Consider the following 21,642-nt stretch of genomic DNA (forward strand, 5'->3'; position numbering starts at 1 on the left):
GACAAATATCCGGATAAAGCCCAACAATTGAGACTACTCTCAGGGGGTTTAAATAAAAAATTAGGCAGCGAACAATGGCCACTAGGGGGTCCCAAAAGTTTAGAAACGGTTAAACAAGCTCAAGGAATTATTTGGAAAAAGAACATGGGAAGCAAGACTAAAAAACTAATTGGACTCTGGCGACAGTACTGCCAAGAAATTAAAGACAGTTCCCTATTAGCCAGCTGGCAAGAAAATGCTGTTAAATTAGGAATAAAGTTAACCGAAGGAGGAAATCCTAAACCCATTGAAATACTTAAGAAAGAATGTGCACGAGAAAAGGTCAAAATCTGAAAAGGCGCCAGATAAAAAGGATAAAAATGAACTACGTAGTTCAATGGTTGGCCTTAGGTTGAAAGAGGGAGACGGAACAGATGAGGACTTAGACAATTGGATGTACAGAACTCCTAATGCGCCACCTCCTCAGCCACCCCAGTTCATCAATATTTACCCCTCCCTTCCAACGTCGGCCTCACTAGCGATGCCTAATACTACCCCTCCAGCAACCCTCTCCGCAACCAGTCCCCCATTCACTCCAGGAATACCCCCAACCACCTTACCCGATAGTGCCACAGGCGTTACTGATCCCATAAGTAGTCGGACCCGGTTACAAACGGCAGGACAGACAAACCCTGTGCCAAATTATACTCCTACCCGGAGTGATAAGAAAAAGAAAAAGAAGGAAGAAGAGAAACGGGAAAATAAGAAGAGTCAGACAGTTAGTTCAACATAAATCCACTCAGGAAAGCGACACGGAGTCATGTAGTGACTTTACCGATTCGGAGGATGATTTATCACCTCCTGAGGATCATGAGTCAGAATCAAAAAATCATTCCGGTAACCCACCCAGGAACCTTCCAGTGAGAAAGATGCCAAACCCAGATCAGGCTAATGCCTCAGCTAACCCCACCATAGATGTATTCTTCCCATGGAAGCCTAATGAATTAATGTCTATCCTAACTAATGCGCCGGATCGCCACAAAGCGCCTCAAAAGTTTGTGGACTTTTTACGAACCACCATTCAAGTGTACAACGCTGAATCCCGAGATTTATGGGCTTTAATCCAACAAGTACTGACCCCCTCGGAACATACTCGATTCTTAACTCACTTGCGACATGCTAATCTGGCAGCCCTAAATGTGGCCATGGGGAATGACAATGATAGAATAACAGCCATGCTTACGGCTGCTAGTCAAACACTTCAGAAGCCTATTAACATATCCAATGTCCTAGATACTAAGCCAAAGAAAGATGAAGGGACCTGAGGAATTTTTGGAGAGATTCTGTGAGGTTTATCAGGGACAGTCGGGGGACACCAATTATCAAGGAGGAGCCAATTCACCCCAATTCTGCGCCATTCTGATGAACTGCCTTCCGGCTGCGGTAGCAACCGCAATTAAAACCAATAATATGAACTGGGCAGAAAATAGCCCAGCTCAAATTACTAGAGCCATAAAATATTATTGGAAAGAGAGTAAAGGTTTGGAGAACCAACCCCAGAAGACAATAAAAACAGAATATGTCGTGAAGGAAGTCCCAATTCAACCACACACGATAGACAGGACAGGGTATCAGATGGAACCTCAATACTGTACCCCTGGATGGGTAGACTCTCAGAATTATGGATATTACACTCATCCAAACGGCCCCAATGCTACTGCATACGGCCAACCCTACGCCTCTCCACAACAGAATTACGGAGGTAGAGGAAGGGGTAGAGGACAAGGACGGGGATACCAAGGTCCAAGACAAGGGCAGTGTTATAACTGTGGAGAGGATGGCCACTGGGTCAGAGACTGCCCATCCTTAGCCCCTGGAGACCCACCTAGGAGAGGCAGGGGAAGATGGAGAGGAAACAAAGGAGGACCTAGAGGAGGCAGGGGAGGATATACCAATTTCTCCCAGAACAATCCATTCCCACAGAATTGACTAGCTAATCTAGTGGTCAGCACTTTACATTCGGACCGAGAACCCTTATTAATGTTGCAAATCCAGGATCAATGGTATCCCTTTTTAGTAGACACTGGAGCCGCCATGTCCTCTGTCCAATCGGACCTTAAACTTCCCCGATCCAACAAGACCCAGGAATTATCAGGCTTCCAAGGTCAAATGACCAAGTATGCTATGTCAGAACCAGTTCAGGTGACCTACAAAAATCAATCTGCAACCCACCAATTTGTAATAACTACCGGCTTGGACTGCAATTTAATGGCCAGAGACTTACTATGTGCATTCCAACTCAAACTTGATTGTGGTGATGAAGGAATAGCAATAGGACATTGGGCAAATAAAAGGCAATGTTATGTTTTGACTACACCTCAATGGTGGTCGCTCGACCTCAATGCATCCTCCTATCATGTGACACTGGCATATGATTGAAGTGGAAAGGATAGGACCCTTGAGGAGTATTTTAAAGATCAGGAAGGTACCGAATGGACAATCTACCTCAAGGCTGTAGTAACTGGACCTGAGGGAAAAGCAGAGTTTGTGCAGGTTCCCTTACACTTGTGGAAGCAGCCTTCGACAGTGGCCCCTCATATCACGCAGGAAGTTAACCAGCCTTTCCATGCCAAAGATTTGGGGCCCATGGTAAAACGAGCGATCGATCAGGCAAACCCTGAATGTCACCAACCGCAACAGTTACCCGGAGGTCTGATGGTCCAATTTTACCAAAACCCTGAGCCTAGCCTGACTGTGGTGCACCGTCATGTAGGGAAAGACATACTGGAGTATGTGAATCCACAGGTATGGGCAGAAGACCCAACGCATGTAGGTCTAACCGGCATAAAACCCATTGAGATCCCAGTGAAGGAAAATGTGACCTTGCCGACAGTACGACAATACCCTTTGAAACACCAAGCTCTTCCGAGTATAGACAGACTCATTAAGGGATTGTTGGAGCAGGGAATTTTGGTAACTTGCCAATCCAGTTGTAATACACCCATCCTGGCTGTTCCGAAGCCTGGTAAGCCTGATCAGTTCCGCCTAGTGCAGGATTTACGAGCAATAAATGCGATTGTTCAGCCACTTCATGCGCTAGTACCTAATCCAGCACACATCTTGGCCTCGATACCTGCTGATGCTACAGTTTTTGTGGTAGTCGATCTCCAGCACGCCTTTTTCTCCCTGCCATTGGCCACTACTAGCCAATACCTTTTTGCCTTCACTTACAACGGTCAGCAGTATACGTGGACTCGATTACCCCAGGGCTTTGTGAATTCACCTACCCTGTTTTCGCGGTGCCTTCAACAGCAATTACAGACACTGACATTAAATTGTGGCTCCAATCTGATCCAGTATGTGGATGACCTTCTCATTGCTAGCCCTGATGAGCTAAGTAACAGAGAGGACACTATTCAGTTGTTGAACTCTCTCTCAGAATTAGGATATGTGGTATCTCCAGCGAAAGTATTGGTGGCTCAGAAGACAGTTACATTTCTTGGAGTTATGTTATCAGCCGAAAACCGCAGTTTGGAAACTAGCAGAATACAGCCAATATGCGAGACGCCAACCCCTAAAACGGCCAAACAAGTCAGGCAGTGGCTGGGAATGGTTAATTATTGTCGACAGTGGATACCTTATATTGCAGTATTAACCAAACATCTGACTCCCTACACGGCTAAAGAGGGAGAGTTTGAGCTGGAACTAGAGGCACAGCAGGCATTTGAGGAATTAAAACAGGATCTGGTCCAAGCACCAGCCCTGGGACGACCCCTGTATGATAGGCCATTCCAGTTATATTGCACAGTAATGAACGATTGCTCAACAACAGTTCTGACTCAGAAGCATGGAGATAAGCATCGACCGGTAGCTTATTATTCATCAAAACTGGATCCGGTAGCCTTAGGACATCCCTATTGCACCCAGATCCTTACAGCCATCTACAACAGTCTACAGTCAGCTGCTAATATGACACTTCAGCAGGACATTACCGTGTATAGCTCTCACTCAGTCACTGCGTTATTGGGGCAATTGCAGACCCAACACCTGACTACCGCCAGGCAAAATAAGTATGAAATATACTTACTGAACAATCCTCGGCTAGCATTTAAACACTGTAGCACTATCAACCCTGCCAGTTTCCTTGCATATCCGCCCTCCGAGAGTGATGAACCAAGCCATGATTGCTTAAACCTCATTAAGGATGATACCTCAGTCCGACCTGATCTGTCTGACACTCTTATTGCAGATCCCGATATTACCATGTATATGGACGGCAGTTCTTCAGTTGATGAGATGGGAAAACGAATTTCTGGTTATGCAATTGTAAATCAGGAAGGTGTCACCTTAGAATCAGCAGCCTTTGAATCCCCTTTTTCTGCCCAGCAAGCCGAACTGTTTGCACTCATACGAGCTTGTACTTTGGGAGAAGGATTAAAAATCAATGTACATACAGACTCTAGATATGCCTTTGGAGTAGTTCACGACTTTGGACAATTGTGGAAAAATAGAGGTTTTCTGACCTCTTCGGGCAGCCCGATCTCTCACCGTCAGTTAGTCTCAGATCTCTTGCAAGCCCTTTTACTCCCCAAACAGATAGCTGTGATTAAATGCTCTGCCCATACCACTGGCCAAAACCCGGTAGATATAGGAAACCGCCGCGCTGATGAGGCGGCCAAAAATGCTTCTAGAAGTCACCAAATGATTGTGCCCCGAATGATGAGGCAGACTAAAAATTCCAAAAAGAATCAGTCTACCTCAGAAAAACTAATGCCAACCATCCAAGAGGTGATTAAGTTGCAGGAGGACGCTCCTGGTAGTGATAAGCATTTGTGGAGAGAATTGGGATGTGTATATAACCCTTTATCAAAACTCTGGACTACTCCCGCGGAACAGACTTGCATGTCTGATGAGCTAGCTTTATGGGTTATTGAATGTGTACACTTTGCAACTCATTGTGGTGCCAGGGCAGTGGGTGATTTGCTTCTAAGTACTTGGTGGCATCCAAGGCTTCAAGCAATAGCACAGAACATTTGATTGATCAGCCATTGATAGGAGACTACAGAACTCGTGCTCGGCCTTGATAGAGGTGACTGCAGCTTTTACGAGGTCTGGTGTTGTGTTTGGATTGTTCTGGCCTGCTGAAATCCTACTCTTATTATACTTATTATACGATTTTAATTTTTAATTTTAAGTTTTAATATTTTAAGTTTTAATTTTGATTGTGTGTAAGCCTTTTATTTCACAGATTAACAACCGCTAGGGGACCATCTGCTTAGCATCAAGTTTCGGAGCCAGGAGAAAACAGCATCCCAGGCGGGTCGGAGCCGAGTGCTACAAAGAGGAAAACACCACCACAGGCGGAGCGCCCACTGAAGACTGAAACCATGAAGTTGCTGCTCGTTGTTATTGGACTTTTTGGACTATTGTGCCTGACTCAAGGCGATACGGACAAATCGCGGAAGAAACGTGAATTACTTACCAACACCTTTCTGCACGTCATATGAATACGCCAAAAGCTATAACTTAACAAGCTGTTGGGTTTGCAGTCACATTCCTATCCATAGTAAAAGAGGGATTCCCTTGAGACCCATCCCGTTCAATGCCACAGAGATGGCGGAGTGGGTCATGCGCCAGAACGCCAGCGGCGTTTATAAAGATTCATACAACCAGGAGGGCGACAGGGACAAATGGAAGTCGGCAGGTTACGACCTAACCACTTTCCAAGGGTGGTACCAGCCTAATTATAATCGGAACAGCCAGCCTCCAGCCTTAGTCCTTACTAATACTTCAGGAGTTTGTAGGCCGAAGGGGCTAATATGTTTAACGAAGCGTGTGCCCGGAGGTATAGAAGTAGGACGCAGTAAATGTTTCCAAAATGTTAATGTAACAAAATGTATTCGCATCAGAGGCTGTGGCCAAGGTTTCTTCCAATTAGATCATACCGGAACCCCCAATAGGACAAGTGGGGGACCATGGGAAGGAATGGAAATCAGATGGGGATGGAGGATTCGTGAGGCATTAGACGACAATTTAATCGCATATAATGGGACCTATTTTATATGTGGTCACCAAGCCTATCCATGGTTACCCCGGGATTGGACGGGTTCGTGTTACTTAGGTTATGCAGTATCTTTTATTCACCACTTGAATAAGATTGGGGAACACCACGAATTTAAGAAACACGTGACCAAAAGAGAGCTAGGAGCTTTTAATCGATTTTTCGGCGTAATAAACCCTCCCTATGGAATAATGAGCTTGATGGATGAAACAAGGAATCTGGCAAGGCTACTAGAGATAGTTGCCAATGACACTGAGGAAGCTATAGCAGACACGAGTGCCGAAATGATAGCCATTAGAACAGTAACCCTCCAGAATCGAATGGCCTTAGATTACCTCCTTGCAGCACAAGGAGGAACCTGTGCCTTGATAGGAAGTGAGTGCTGTACTTATATCCCTGATAGCTCGGAAAACATAACCAACATTGTCAAACATATCCGGGATGCAGTAAGTCAGTATAAGAAACCTAAGCCAGGGGATGACTGGTTTGATTGGATCATTGGAGGATGGCTAGGATCAATGGGACAAACTTTGCTACATGGGCTAGTGGTGGTACTTGCCGTAATTATGTGCATTTTTCTAGTTTTCATGCTGATTAAGTGTTGCTGCAATAGATTAGGAGCAACTGTAATTCCAAGTCAATTGGTACAAAGGAAACCATCAGAAGAAGAAATTAAATTTGAGAAGGAATTAATGGAGGAGGAGTATAATAGACTCAATAAGATAGAGATGGACCAGTAGGATGAAGCCCAGAATCACTGGGTACCTTAGATGGTTATCATGGAATGATAAAAGGGGGGAATGAGGATATAGAATGCAAAATATGGTAACAACTCGCTTCGCATAGCCAAGGACCCTGTCAATCTAAAATGGAGGATCCTGTCAGCATAAAATGGTGGTGAAATGTCGACATCGCTGAGTCACTTGCATATTGTAAGAAATGATCATGTTAACTCAAGAAACTGTGAAGGCAGCAGGAAGTAAAATAAAAGAAGCTAAACTGATCTGTGGCTGCTAATATGGCTGGCACCCACGATGTCACACCTTGCTGGTGGAAACAGTGTAGGGCAGAGTGCAGAGGTTATACAGACAATAGGCGATCAGAAAACACATTACCATGATTGCAAACGCATTACCATAATGATTAGGTGATCATGAAACCATTACCAGGATATTTACTTAACTATAAACCATTCAGTGAAATGTGACTTCTTTGTTTCATACTGCCAGGCCAGGAAATCAAATTAAATGTATACGTGTACAGCTCGGGATTGGTGCAGACTGTACAATGTGTTAATGTCTTCTCAAATGCAAGTATAATAATGTGGCACACTGTATGAAAGATTGCTTGCTCTGGTTTAACCTGTCGGACTCTTCTGGAGTCAGGACTGTGCTGTATCAGAGTAAGTCTCCCGGGATGACGGAATAAAAACTGTTGAACTCAACCAGTATTTGACTCAGTGTTTGTACTGAACCAGATTGAGGACCAAAAGAATCCGTTTCAACAATGACACCAGTCAGAATAAGCGGGCACTCGGGTTTGTGTCTCTGGCTGGCTTCCCACAGGTGCAGGGCATCATCGACTGCACACACATGGCAATCCGCGCACCCCCACATCAACCAGGGGTATTCACGAACTGCTAGGTCTTCCACTCCATCAATGTGCAGCTGGTGTGCAACCACAAAACGATATTTCTGCAGGTGTGCACAAGATTCTCGGGGAGCTGCCATGATGCTTTTATCCTGTGGCAGTCCAAGCTCCCTGACGTCTTTGGACTTGGAAGCAGACTTAAGGGGTGGCTGCTAGGAAACAAGGGATACCCTTTTCAAACTAGGCTGATGACACCCGTGAAAAACCCAACCAATGAAGCCCAAGAGCACTACAATGAAAGCCAGATGACCACCAGATATGCAATTGAGCAAGCAATCGGCATGCTCAAGATGCGCTTCAGGTGCCTGGACAGATCTGGAAGCGTCCTTCAGTATGCACCGGCCAGGGTGTCCAGAATGGTTGTGGTGTGCTGCGCTCTGCACAACATTGTACACCAGCAAGGTTTGGAGGTGCAGGAGGGAAATGACGCAGAGCACACATCGTCTGCGGACGAATCCAAGGAGGAGGACAACCTGCCGAAGACTGCTCCACCTGTACCTGTGCAGGGGCAGACTTGGCCATTGGGACAGGAGGCAACATGTCAGGTACTGACTGCAGGGGTGGGGGTCAATGGGTGAGAAATGGAAGCGGTCTGAGTGAAGTCCCAACTTCCATGTCCTCTTTCGTCATCCACCCTCTCATGGGCCAGCCGCACTTCCCTGCTACCACTGTGCTGGAGAACACTTTGGTGCAGATCAGTGTGCTGTAAGGCCAAGGCTGAGGTATCTGTCATCCTATTTAAGGCGCCAGACATGTTGGCATCCAGAGTGTGCACAGGCGTGGTCAAGGCAGGCATGGACTCATGTGATTGCCCCGTTTGATGTTCCATGCTGTTGACCACTCTATCCACGCAAGAAGACATCATCGCAATGCCCTGTGACATTAACCCACTCATGCGTGAGGTGGACTGCTCCATTCGCTCTGCAATTGTGAATAGTGTGCTTGGAAGGCCTGTCAGTACGTCACACATTTTCATCTGCTCCTCAATGATTGTCCTTTTCATCGATGGCTTCCAGGGTACAGCATCTATGTCCAGCTGAGCAGAGCTTAGACAGGGCAGTGCCATCCAACGTAGACTCTCTGCAGCTGTCCCTGCCACCACCATCTGCTTGTGCCCACTTGTGAAGTCACCAGGTGAAAACCCAACTATCTGTCTAACTGGTCCTACCGAAGTGCGAGTATCTGAGCTGGTGCATGGTAAGCGGGAGTCCTGTGACGGTGCACGGTAATCGGGAGTCCTGTGACGGTGCACGGTAAGCGGGAGTCCTGTGACGGTGCACGGTAAGCGGGAGTCCTGTGACGGTGCACGGTAAGCGGGAGTCCTGTGACGGTGCACGGTAAGCGGGAGTCCTGTGACGGTGCACGGTAAGCGGGAGTCCTGTGACGGTGCACGGTATACAGGAGTCCTGTGACGGTGCACGGTATACTGGAGTCCTGTGACGGTGCACGGTAAGCGGGAGTCCTGTGACGGTGCACGGTAAGCGGGAGTCCTGTGACGGTGCACGGTAAGCGGGAGTCCTGTGACGGTGCACGGTAAGCGGGAGTCCTGTGACGGTGCACGGTAAGCGGGAGTCCTGTGACGGTGCACGGTAAGCGGGAGTCCTGTGACGGTGCACGGTATACAGGAGTCCTGTGACGGTGCACGGTATACGGGAGTCCTGTGACGGTGCACGGTAAGCGGGAGCCCTGTGATGGTGCACGGTATACAGGAGTCCTGTGACGGTGCACGGTAAGCGGGAGTCCTGTGACGGTGCACGGTAAGCGGGAGTCCAGTGACGGTGCACGGTAAGCGGGAGTCCTGTGACGGTGCACGGTAAGCGGGAGTCCAGTGACGGTGCACGGTAAGCGGGAGTCCTGTGACGGTGCACGGTAAGCGGGAGTCCTGTGACGGTGCACGGTAAGCGGGAGTCCTGTGACGGTGCATGGTAAGCGGGAGTCCTGTGACGGTGCACGGTAAGCGGGAGTCCTGTGACGGTGCATGGTATACAGGAGTCCTGTGATGGTGCACGGTATACAGGAGTCCTGTGATGGTGCACGGTATACAGGAGTCCTGTGACGGTGCACGGTATACTGGAGTCCTGTGACGGTGCACGGTAAGCGGGAGTCCTGTGACGGTGCACGGTAAGCGGGAGTCCTGTGACGGTGCACGGTAAGCGGGAGTCCTGTGACGGTGCACGGTAAGCGGGAGTCCTGTGACGGTGCACGGTAAGCGGGAGTCCTGTGACGGTGCACGGTAAGCGGGAGTCCTGTGACGGTGCACGGTAAGCGGGAGTCCTGTGACGGTGCACAGTAAGCGGGAGTCCTGTGACGGTGCACGGTAAGCGGGAGTCCTGTGACGGTGCACGGTATACAGGAGTCCTGTGACGGTGCACGGTATACAGGAGTCCTGTGATGGTGCACGGTATGCAGGAGTCCTGTGACGGTGCACGGTAAGCGGGAGTCCTGTGACGGTGCACGGTAAGCGGGAGTCCTGTGACGGTGCACGGTAAGCGGGAGTCCTGTGACGGTGCACGGTATACAGGAGTCCTGTGACGGTGCACGGTATACAGGAGTCCTGTGACGGTGCACGGTAAGCGGGAGTCCTGTGACGGTGCACGGTATACAGGAGTCCTGTGACGGTGCACGGTAAGCGGGAGTCCTGTGACGGTGCACGGTAAGCGGGAGTCCAGTGACGGTGCACGGTAAGCGGGAGTCCTGTGACGGTGCACGGTAAGCGGGAGTCCTGTGACGGTGCACGGTAAGCGGGAGTCCTGTGACGGTGCACGGTAAGCGGGAGTCCTGTGACGGTGCACGGTAAGTGGGAGTCCTGTGACGTTGCACAGTATGCAGGAGTCTAGTGACGGTGCACGGTAAGCAGGAGTCTAGTGACGGTGCACGGTAAGCGGGAGTCCTGTGACGGTGCACGGTATACAGGAGTCCTGTGACGGTGCACGGTAAGCGGGAGTCCTGTGACGGTGCACGGTAAGCGGGAGTCCAGTGACGGTGCACGGTAAGCGGGAGTCCTGTGACGGTGCACGGTAAGCGGGAGTCCTGTGACGGTGCACGGTAAGCGGGAGTCCTGTGACGGTGCACGGTAAGCGGGAGTCCTGTGACGGTGCACGGTAAGTGGGAGTCCTGTGACGTTGCACAGTATGCAGGAGTCTAGTGACGGTGCACGGTAAGCAGGAGTCTAGTGACGGTGCACGGTAAGCGGGAGTCCAGTGATGGTGCACCCTCAGAGAGAATCAGCTCCTCTGAGGATTTGTCATCCGCGGGGTTCATGGACTCCTGTTGCACACACGAGGGCCTTGTTGGCGAGATAAGATATGAATTAGTACTGGCAAGGTAAGAATGTTGGAACTTATCATTATGAAGATGATCATATTTCACTTGCTGCTGAAATCAAGTCAACATGATTGAGTTTTGTATGACGTGTGTGCATTGTATTTCATTCTGTCACCAGGAAGCTGGGAGGTCTCCCTCTCCGATGGCCAGGGACGACGAGATGCCATTGATCTCCAGTGCTTCCTCCTCTGCAGTTGTCAGTTGTGAGTTCTGTGGAGGCCCACGCCCTCTCCCTTGTGTTCTGTGCTCCCTTCTTCTACAAAGAACAGACCTGTAAGTGACTGTGATGGCACTATACACCCGATGGATGGAGTGCATTTGGTGAGGGTGATTATCAGGGAGAGGCACCAAATTACATAAGTATGCGTATGAGTGACAGTGGTTGATGGATAGATGGGGGTGTGAGACAGTGGATAGAAAGAAAAGGATAGGTGCGCTTGCAAGTTAAGTGGACTTGAGGAGTGATGTGATGGATTAGGCTTGACAAAGCAGAGTGGGGGGTGGATGGGGGTTGGTGCCCACAGCAGGATGTAGGTGAATGTGGAACTGTGCTCACCTTTCCGGATCTTCCTAGGTCATTAAAGTGCTTCCTGCATGGAATCCAGGAGTGTGGCACAATACTCCTGCTGCTGGCCTCCCGGGCCACCTCCAGCCACGCCTTCTTTGCGGCAATTGCTGAGGAAGAGTATCTCTCCCCGGCTCCTCACAGCCCTCAGCAGTACATCGTGGGAGGCACCAATAAAGTGGGGTGCAGCCTTTGACCCTCCTGAATCCAGTGTCAAATTTATGGAGGAACTATTACATCGGTGCCCAACCCATTTACAAAACAAGAGCAGAAGATCAAGGGCACCGGCCTTCATGAAAAAAATGGCAAACCTTTTTAACATTTGGTTACAAGCAAACAGCACAATCATATAAATTGCATCGAACTGTATCATTGTGTCACTTGCGTTTAATGCCACTTTGATAAAATGACAAACAACTTTTCGGGCATTCTCCTTCCCAAATGAAAAAAGTCGATCAAACTCTTTCTCATGAAGAGAGTCCACCTTTTGAACAATTGGTGTTGGAGCAGCTCTCTGCCCCGTTTTCCTTAAATATGTGCAGTATATATTTTGATAAATATTGGCCAAAGCAATGAGGGAAACTATAACGAATATGCTACACTAACTGTAATGTATGTACCTTTAAGGGGGAGAACTACTTTTTACAGCTCCTGTATCCTGTAGTACCGGCAGTGACCACACCTGTATATAAACCCTGAGTCGTGCTCTGTACAGTCAGTTGCAGTTTGAACCCTCATTCAGTAAACACCTGTTGATCGTTCCCTGCAGTCTTTTGTCTGATTATTGAAGGACACAACATTAAGATACACGGATCTAACATTGGCGACGGCACAGATTCGAACCTACCTGCAACTCTGCATCACCTCCCAGGGATTCGCTCCTGGAGAACAGTGGAAGGAGGTCGAGTCCAGAAGCACGGGCGTCGACCACGGACAACCGCCCAGTCATCCAGCGGAAATTTGAGCATCGCAGGGGAGGCTGTCAAGAGCCAGGCTTGGCTTTCCAGTCACGGTGGTCCAGCGAAACGGGCTGGCAACAGGTACTGCGCTGACCCTTCCCGGACAGCGGCGGCTAGAGCCGACTGAGCGGCACAGAAAAAGGCCGAGCAGCGTCGACGGGGGAGAGAGCGAGGGCAAGGCGCACAGGGCGCAGCCGGTGTTCAGGACCGAGCGGCGTCAACGGGGGAGAGAGGCGAGAGAGAGCAGAGCGCAGCCACTGTTCAAGGGCCGAGCAGCTTCAACGGGGGAGAGAGGCGCGTAGGAAAACGCGAGGCGCTGCCATTGCCACGAGGACCGCAGAGAGCGGCATTGGCAGCAGCGCAGGAGCAGCGCACGAAACCCACAGGGCGTCGCCATTTGCCACGAGGACCGCCGAGAGCGGCGTTGGCAGCAGCACGGGAGACGCCATTTTAAGCCGCAGCGGGGAAGAAAGGAAAGCACGGGAGACGCCATTTTAAGCCGCAGCGGGGAAGAAAGGAAAGCGCGGGAGACGCCATTTTAAGCCAGTCTAACCACACCCAAAAATGCCGAAGAGTGGCAGTATCACAGCGTTCGACAATGAAGTCGAAGATTGGACGACATATGTCGAACGCATAGAAGTATACTGCAAGGCGAATGAAGTGCCAGATGACAAGAAAGCGCTGGTATTGTTGAATTCAATGGGTGCAAAAACGTATGGCTTACTACGAAACCTAGTAACCCCAGAGAAGCCAGTAGAAAAGGATTTTGAAAACATAGTGTCAATCCTACCCCACACTGCTGCTGATAGCAGAAAGATTTAAGTTTCACAAAAGGGACCAGCATAAAGATGAAAGTAATGCTGAGTATTTAACGGAACTGCGCAAGCTATCGAAACACTGCCAGTTTTGAACGGGACTAGCAGATACTTTAAGGGACAAGTTTGTGTGTGGGCTTCAAAGTGAAGGAACCCAGAAACGGCTTCTATCAGAAAAGGATCTTACACTGGACAAGGCTTTCAGCATTGCAGTATCACACGAAGCAGCCGCACGGGGCGCTGCAGAGATACAACGGAGGCCGTAAGAATATGGCACAAATGAAATGTCATACGGAACAGTGAAGTGCTATCGCTGCGGCAGAAAAACACACGACCATAATGATTGCTGGTTCAAGGACAAAGTGTGCAGACAGTGTGGAAAAGTAGGACACATAGCAAGAGTCTGCAGGTCGGGAAAGAAAACCAGCAGAAAGAAATCTCCACAGGAGAAGTACAAGAAGGTACATAAGGTGACGGAGAGTAGTTCAGACGAACAGAAGAGTGATACAGACTCTGGAAGCAAGGAGCTGGGTTGTCTGAAACTACATAATGTGATCAAAACGGAGGATCACCAAACTATCTGGGTCACGCTCAAGATAGCAGGAGTCCAAGTGAAAATGGAATTGGACACAGGATCAGCCCTAACAGTCATAAACCGAAGGGACTACAAGCGACTATTCTCACATATACCCTTGAGAGATACAAAGATTGTCTTGAAGACGTACACGGGGCAAAAAGTCTACCCCAAAGGAAAAATAAGGGTGAACGTTATATATAATGGCAAGGAAACACCAAAAATAGACCTATATGTATTGCCAGATGGAGGACCACCACTACTAGGATGTGAATGGATCCGGAAGATACAGCTAGATTGGCATTCCATACAAGCACTGACTGTAGATGCCAAAAAGGATGACGACATCACACCTGGATGACTGTCAAAAATGCTAACTGACGCACAAGAAGTGTTCCAGCAGGGACTCGGAACACTAAAAGGCATAACAGCGACGATCAAAATAGAGGAAAATGCAAGCCCAAAGTTTTTTAAGGCCAGACCGGTACCTTATGCGATCCGCCCAGCCGTCGAAGCAGAGCTGGAAGGTTTGGAACGTTCAGGAGTACTGTCCAAAGTGGACTGGAGCGAGTGGGCTACACCCATCGTTCCTGTAATGAAGAGGTCATTGAGTAATACACCTGGGGAACCAAAGAAGGTTCGCATCTGTGGGGACTTTAAGGTGACAGTGAACCCAGTCCTTCACACTGTACAATATCCGCTTCCGCGGATTGAAGATATTTTTGCCTTGCTATCTGGAGGGAAACGCTTCACTAAGATTGATCTGGCCCAGGCATACCTGCAAATGGAGGTAGAAGAAGCCTCGAAACAGTACCTCACGATCAACACTCATAAAGGTCTCTACCAATACAACCGGCTGGTGTTCGGGGTAGCATCAGCTCCGGCTATTTGGCAAAGGGCAATGGATCAAGTCCGGCAAGGGATTCCAGGGACCCAGTGTTATTTGGACGACATCCTGGTCACGGGCGAAAATGACAGTGATCACCTCGCCAACCTGGAGCAGGTGCTCACTAGATTGAAGGAATATGGGCTCCGAGCTAATCGCCACAAATGCGAGTTTTTCCAGAAGCAGATCTCGTATTGTGGCCACGTTTTTGATAAAGAGGGGTTACATAAGTCCCCTGAAAAGATTGAGGCAGTAGTCAAGGCTCCAGCACCGGAAAATGTGTCACAACTGAGGTCGTTCCTCGGGCTGGTGAACTACTACCATAAGTTCTTGCCGAATTTGTCTACCGTACTACACCCACTGAACACCCTACTGCAAACGAGGGTACCATGGAAGTGGAGTGACGAATGTAAACGAGCTTTCCAGAAGAGCAAAGCATTGATCACATCAAAAGAGGTGTTGGCTCATTTCAACCCAGCACTACCAATTCGGTTGGCGTGTGATGCATCACCCTATGGCATTGGAGCGGTGCTGTCGCACAAATTCCCGGACGGCTCGGAGAGGCCAGTAGCCTTTCCGTCTCGGTCACTAACCTCAGCCAAGCGTAACTACGCCCAGATTGACAGGGAGGCCCTTAGCCTAGTGTGGGGAGTGAAAAAGTTCAATCACTATCTGCACGGGCAGAAGTTCACCTTGCTGACTGACCACCAACCACTTGTCTCCATCTTTAATCCAAAGAAGGGCGTTCCGGTGATGACTGCGCAACGGCTACAAAGATGGTCCCTTTTTCTAGGGGCGTACCAATATGAAATTCAGTATAAGGGCACGAAACAGCATGGAAACGTTGATGGGCTATTACGCCTGCCACTGCCTACTGCAGAGGAAGCACCAGCAGTGGATCCTGTCGAAATATTTCATTCGACTATAATTGAATGCTTGCCAGTAACTAACGCTGGTATAGAGAAGGAGACCCAAAATGACCCGACACTGTCTCGGGTATATGATTTGACGGTGAAGGGATGGCCAGCACATGGCGACTCACTGTTGCCAGCATTCTCATCCAGAAGAGAACAGCTGTCAGTATGCCAGGGGACCTTGATGTGTGGATCCCGAGTGGTAATTCCACCCAAGTTAAGGGAGAGAGTGCTCAATGAGCTTCACGAAGGTCATCTGGGAGGGGTGAAAATGAAAAGCCTTGCTAGGGCTTATGTGTGGTGGCCGGGGATCAATCAGCAAATCGAGGACCTGACAAAGAGCTGCTCAGGATGCCAGAAGGTCCAAAATGCACCACCACATGCCCCTCTACACCCATGGGAGTGGCCCTCATCTCCATGGCAACGGGTGCATATTGATTTTGCTGGTCCATTCATGGACTCAATGTTTTTATTAGCCGTGGATGCGCACTCGAAATGGCCTGAGGTGATCAAAATGTCCTCCACCACCAGGGAGAAAACTATTGCAGTCCTACGGACCATTTTTGCCAGGAACGGCTTGCCAGAGCAGATTTGCTCTGATAACGGACCACAGTTTGTGTCCGAAGAGTTTCGAAGATTTATGAAAAGGAATGGGGTAAGGCATTACACATCCGCCCCGTATCATCCAGCCACAAATGGATTGGCTGAGAGGTTCGTAAAAACCTTTAAAAAAGCAGTAAAGGCCATGTGCGATGACGACATTCCACTGCAGCATAAGGTGTACAATTTCCTGTTAGCCTACAGAAATGCGACACATGCAGTCACCAACCAGGCCCCGGCCATGATGTTCTTTAACCGAAGGTTGAGATCTCGTCTGGATTTGCTCAGACCAAATATACGAAGAGATGTTGAGAGTAAGCAATTCCAGCACACCAATGAGAAGCCGACAAGGAGCTTCAATGTAGGGCAACCAGTCTTGGCCCGCGACTACCGAACAGAGAAATGGCAACCAGGAATGATATGCACACGGCAGGGGCCACTAATGTACACAGTGGATGTTGGGGAGAACATTGTGAGATGCCATGCTGACCAGACCCTAGAGTCACAGGAACGAGTCAACCCCATGTCTCGGCCATACGTACCTGGTGAGGAACCCGACGTACAGGTCGCATCTACCTCAGAAACAATAGCATTGGAAGCTGATGAATCAACTGACGACAGGGTGTTAGAATCGCCTCCGCACCAAGAGCGAGACACTCGGGAAAGGCGTTATCCAGAAAGAATCAGGAAGCCTCCCCAAAGACTAAATTTATAAATAGACTATTTTCAGTTAATGTTGCATGTTAAAAGTGTTAATTGTAATTAGTTTGATATTTAATTGTTAAATGAGTGTTATGGTACTGTTAATCTAAAAGGGGAGGAATTGTAATGTATGTACCTTTAAGGGGGAGAACTACTTTTTACAGCGTTTCCTGCTCTCGTCCCGAACTTGACAATTTCATTCACTTTGCCTCCAATTTCCACCCTTCCCTCACCTTCACATGGTCCATCTCTGACTCTTCCCTTCCCTTCCTCGACTTCTCCGTCTCCATCTCTGGGGATAGGTTATCGACCAATATTCACTGCAAGCCCACTGACTCCCACAACTACCTGGACTACACTTCCTCCCACCCCGCTTCCTGTAAGGACTCTATTCCATTCTCCCAGTTTCTCCATCTCCGCCGTATCTGCTCCGACGATGCCACCTTCCACACCAGTGCTTCAGACATGTCTTCCTTTTTCTGCAACCGAGGATTCCCCTCTACCGTGATTGACACTGCCCTTGACCGTGTCAGTTCTATCTCCCGCACTTCTGCCGTCACCCCTGCCCCTCCCTCCCGGAACCACAATAGGGTTCCCCTTGTCCTCACCTTTCACCCCACCAGCCTTCACATTCAACGGATCACCCTCCGGCATTTCCGCTACCTCCAAAGTGATCCCACCACCAAACGTATCTTCCCCTCCCCTCCCCTTTCAGCATTCCGCAGGGACCGCTCCCTCCGAGACACCCTAGTCCACTCCTCTATCACCCCAAACAGCCCTTCCCCTTCGCCTGGCACCTTCCCATGCAAGCGGAGGAGATGTAACACCTGCCCCTATACCTCCCCCCTTCCCACTGTCCAGGGCCCCAAACACCCCTTCCAGGTGAAACAGCGATTTACTTGTACTTCTGGCAATCTAGTATACTGTATTCGCTGCTCACGATGCGGTCTCCTCTACATTGGGGAGACTAAACGCAGATTGGGTGACCGCTTTGCGGAACACCTCCGTTCAGTCCGTAAGGGTGACCCCGAGCTTCCGGTCGCCTGTCATTTTAATTCAACGCTCTATTCCCACTCAGACCTCACCGTCCTTGACCTCTTGTATTGTTCCACGGAAGCTCAACGTAAACTCGAGGAACAGCACCTCATCTTCCGATTAGGCACTCTGCAGCCTTCCGGACTCAATATCGAGTTCAACAATTTCAGATCATAACCTCGGCCCCTATTTCATTTTTTCTTGTAATTTTTCCACTCCTTTCCCCCCCCCCTTTCCTTTTGTTTCGCTCTCACACCTGGCAGCTATCCCTTGCCCTGCCAGTACACTTTACAACCAATCTCAGCCTATTACCATCTCGTCTAGCTTCTAACACCTTTTATTGTCTCTTTTTTACTTCTTTTGTTTCTTTTATTCTTTTATCCGATCGCAGCCCTGCCTCCGATCTATCTTTTCTTTCCAGTTTTGAAGAAGGGTTCGACCCGAAACGTCAACTCAAACTTCTGTCCACGGATGTTGCCTGACCTGCTGAGTTTTTCCAGCATTTTCTGTTGTTATTTCGGATTTCCAACATCCGCAGTATTTTGCTATCCTACTTTTTACAGCTCCTGTATCCTGTAGTACCGGCAGTGACCACACCTGTATATAAACCCTGAGTAGTGATCTGTACAGTCAGTTGCAGTTTGAACCCTCATTCAGTAAACACCTGTTGATCGTTCCCTGCAGTCTTTTGTCTGATTATTGAAGGACACAACATTAAGATACACGGATATAACACTAACAACAGCACTTTATCACCCTAGCTGAATGTAGCTATAGCTACATCTAACTTGGAGATAAATCTTCCAAAGAAGCTCATTTGGCTCCATCACAGTTATGATTTGTTGGGGGGCAGGTGATTTTCACATTGAGCATTATTCAGGTGGGGTGTATGCAATGACCGCCTGTAGGAATCAGCATGGGACCCAACCAATTATGTTCCTGGATCCTCATTATATTGCGGTCGGCAAGATGCCATCACAAAACACATTCCCCAATCGACAGCCTGCCGATGTGGGGCTGGCAAATCGGGCAGGACATCCAGTTTTAAAGGGCCTGGAGCAGCACCATAAAAGGGAGGGATATTAACATCGTCAATAAAAAGAAGCAGGACTTGGAACTGCAAGCAACACGCGTGCAGACACTACAGCACCAAATGCGACACATTTGAAAGCCTTTAACATGCTATCCCCACAAGCAACTTCCATAAAAATATCTCCCAAAGCAGAATCCAGCTATCACTGACTGCAGCTGAAAATCCTTCTCGTTATTGTTGGAAATGGCCTGACTTGTACCGCCCATGGTTGGTGGGCGGCAGCAGGAACTGGCGGCAGTCATGCAGCCTGAGACGAAAATAGCATTGGGGCCTTAACTGCATCATTTGACCCCAATTTACATACATGTATGAGCCTCCTGCATGTTTCTGGCATGAGGTCCGGCCAAGTGGATTGAAGTCACCTGAAAATCAGGATGGACAGCAACACAACTGAAGTAAGATATTAAAATTGAGCATAACAGGGCATATTTAGTACAACGCAATTGCGGCCACAGAATGTTTAAAGATGAAATGTACTAATTATTCGTATGTTTAATTGCAGAAATGACCATACCAGTTTAGAGAGATGAAACTTACAAAAAGAGACACTGACATAACCCTTTTCTGGAAAACAAAACTTAGTAGTGGCCAGGAGAGGAATGACTTGTTTCTCAGAAATCACATGTCCTGGATGACTCATTTCCAAGAAATCAGAGGGTCTACATGCCCCTTCAGTAAAAGTGAAACTTATGCTATAGGCTATTTTTTATGAGTTAGACACACCTAGTTAGTGATTAATGTATAGACTTTTAAATCGATTGGACCTCTGGAGTAGGAGGTCTTGGAAAATGTGTATAACTGTGTGAATCTCAAGACGTTTGGTGGAGTTGGAGTCTTGTGTGGGGACGCAAGAGCATTATCTCCCCAGGCCTGAATAAACCATTTTGACTTCAATTATTGGGTCTGTCTTTCTTACAACAAGCCAGTGACGTTGACCATGTATATCACTTGGTCCGCACTTTGGGGGCTTACATCACAACGATAAGACGGTGTGTCTACCCGCCGCTAGATTTTGGTCTCAACACCGCCCCATTCTTAAGCATGATAAAAGCTGGAAGTGACACAAAAATGGCCCCCAGGCTCTCTGCCTGGACTAAACACGTTTCTAATGGACAAGCCAGCTTCCATAGGCAAGCACGTGGTTCACATTAAGCATTAAACTTGTCACTGTAAAATTCAGCCAGTGAGGTGTGCATTTCTGCTTTATACAGCACAGTTTCTCTGAGCCCATGGGGGAGCAGACAAAGGGGAGGCATCAGAACCTCTCCTATCAAAGCATTGGCTGTTGATGATAGGTGAGGAAATCCTATGATGTAACTACTGGTGCTGCAAATTTTTTAAACAATTTTCATTACATTTTGTGACAATATTGAGAACCGGGTGTGCTGATGTCAATACATATGTCAAGAAAAAAAAACAAACTTGGGTAATATGACCACGAATTTTCTTCAAAGCTGCAGACAGCTAAATGAAATAAAAACAGAAACTGCTGGAAATACTCAGCAAGTCAGGCAGCATCTGTAGAGAGAAACAGAGTCAAAGTTTCAGGACTGAAAAAAGTTGGAGATGGAACAGGATTTTAAGCAAGTGTAAGGGCAGGGAGAGGGGGTAGGGGAGGAAAGAACAAAAGGGAAGGTCTGTGATAGGATGGAAGGCAGGAGAGATTATGGTTATGTTTATGTTAATGTATTTCAAGCCAAATGTATGTTGAATGTTTAAATGTCTTAATCTAAATGTACACTCTCGGGAGCCGCAAGCCTACATTTCGTTGTACTGCACTTGTGCACTAACAATGACAATAAAAGTTGATTTGATTTGATTTTGATTGATTTGATGATGGTGCAAGGCAAGAGGAGATAGTAATGGGACAAGTTAAGAAACAGCTAAATGAATGTTACCGTCTTCATTTGTGATTTCACTGCAAGTCCAGCTTGAAGACTTTCGAGAAAGTTTACATGAGACACTTTTGTAACTTTACATATAAATTTGTTTCACTCACCCATCTATAAGAGGAGTTTCTTTCATCAGTTTCTCTGCCCGCTGCCTGAACTGATCTGCAGAACAGAGTGTGTAAACACACAAAAGGAAAAGAAAAATCCACATCTTCTTTACTACTGATATCTGTGGCTGAGACATAACTGCAGTTGAACTTTGTTTTCTTCCTCTCATTTTATATCAGAGAGATAAGATTAACCTTTAACCTCTAGGCTTTTGGCACAGTCACTAGAAATACAGCTAACAGCTAATCAGAGTGAGAGGTGACATTTGAAAGTGAGAAAACTAGGAATGTTCCAGATTAGATTCTTTCCCCCGTGAACTTTGGCAGCACCGAAAAGATTGAGGAAATTTGTGTTTCAGAGCATTAAGCCGCTTATGCACTGTTATTGCATGAAACATAAAGGGGGAGAAATTCAGGAGCGTCCCACTTGGGGCGCTAACTTTTAAAAGTTGAAAGAATTAGCGCCAGGCCCTAACGTTTTTCAAC

General features: G+C 48.0%; 1 protein-coding gene across 1 annotated transcript in view; it reads right to left on the minus strand.

The window, feature by feature from the left end:
• The window catches only part of dpep1 (dipeptidase 1), a 97,449-nt gene extending 76,156 nt beyond the window's left edge, over positions 1 to 21,293 (minus strand). The window contains exon 1 of the mRNA XM_085991641.1: positions 21,157 to 21,293. Coding sequence (XP_085847767.1) covers positions 21,157 to 21,293 — 137 coding nt within the window. The remainder of the gene's footprint in view (positions 1 to 21,156) is intronic.
• Positions 21,294 to 21,642: the final 349 nt, after the last annotated feature.

Source organism: Somniosus microcephalus, chromosome 6, assembly GCF_052327205.1.
Source record: "Somniosus microcephalus isolate GS21.2 chromosome 6, FLI_Smic_1.0, whole genome shotgun sequence".
In the NCBI taxonomy this organism is placed as follows: domain Eukaryota; kingdom Metazoa; phylum Chordata; class Chondrichthyes; order Squaliformes; family Somniosidae; genus Somniosus; species Somniosus microcephalus.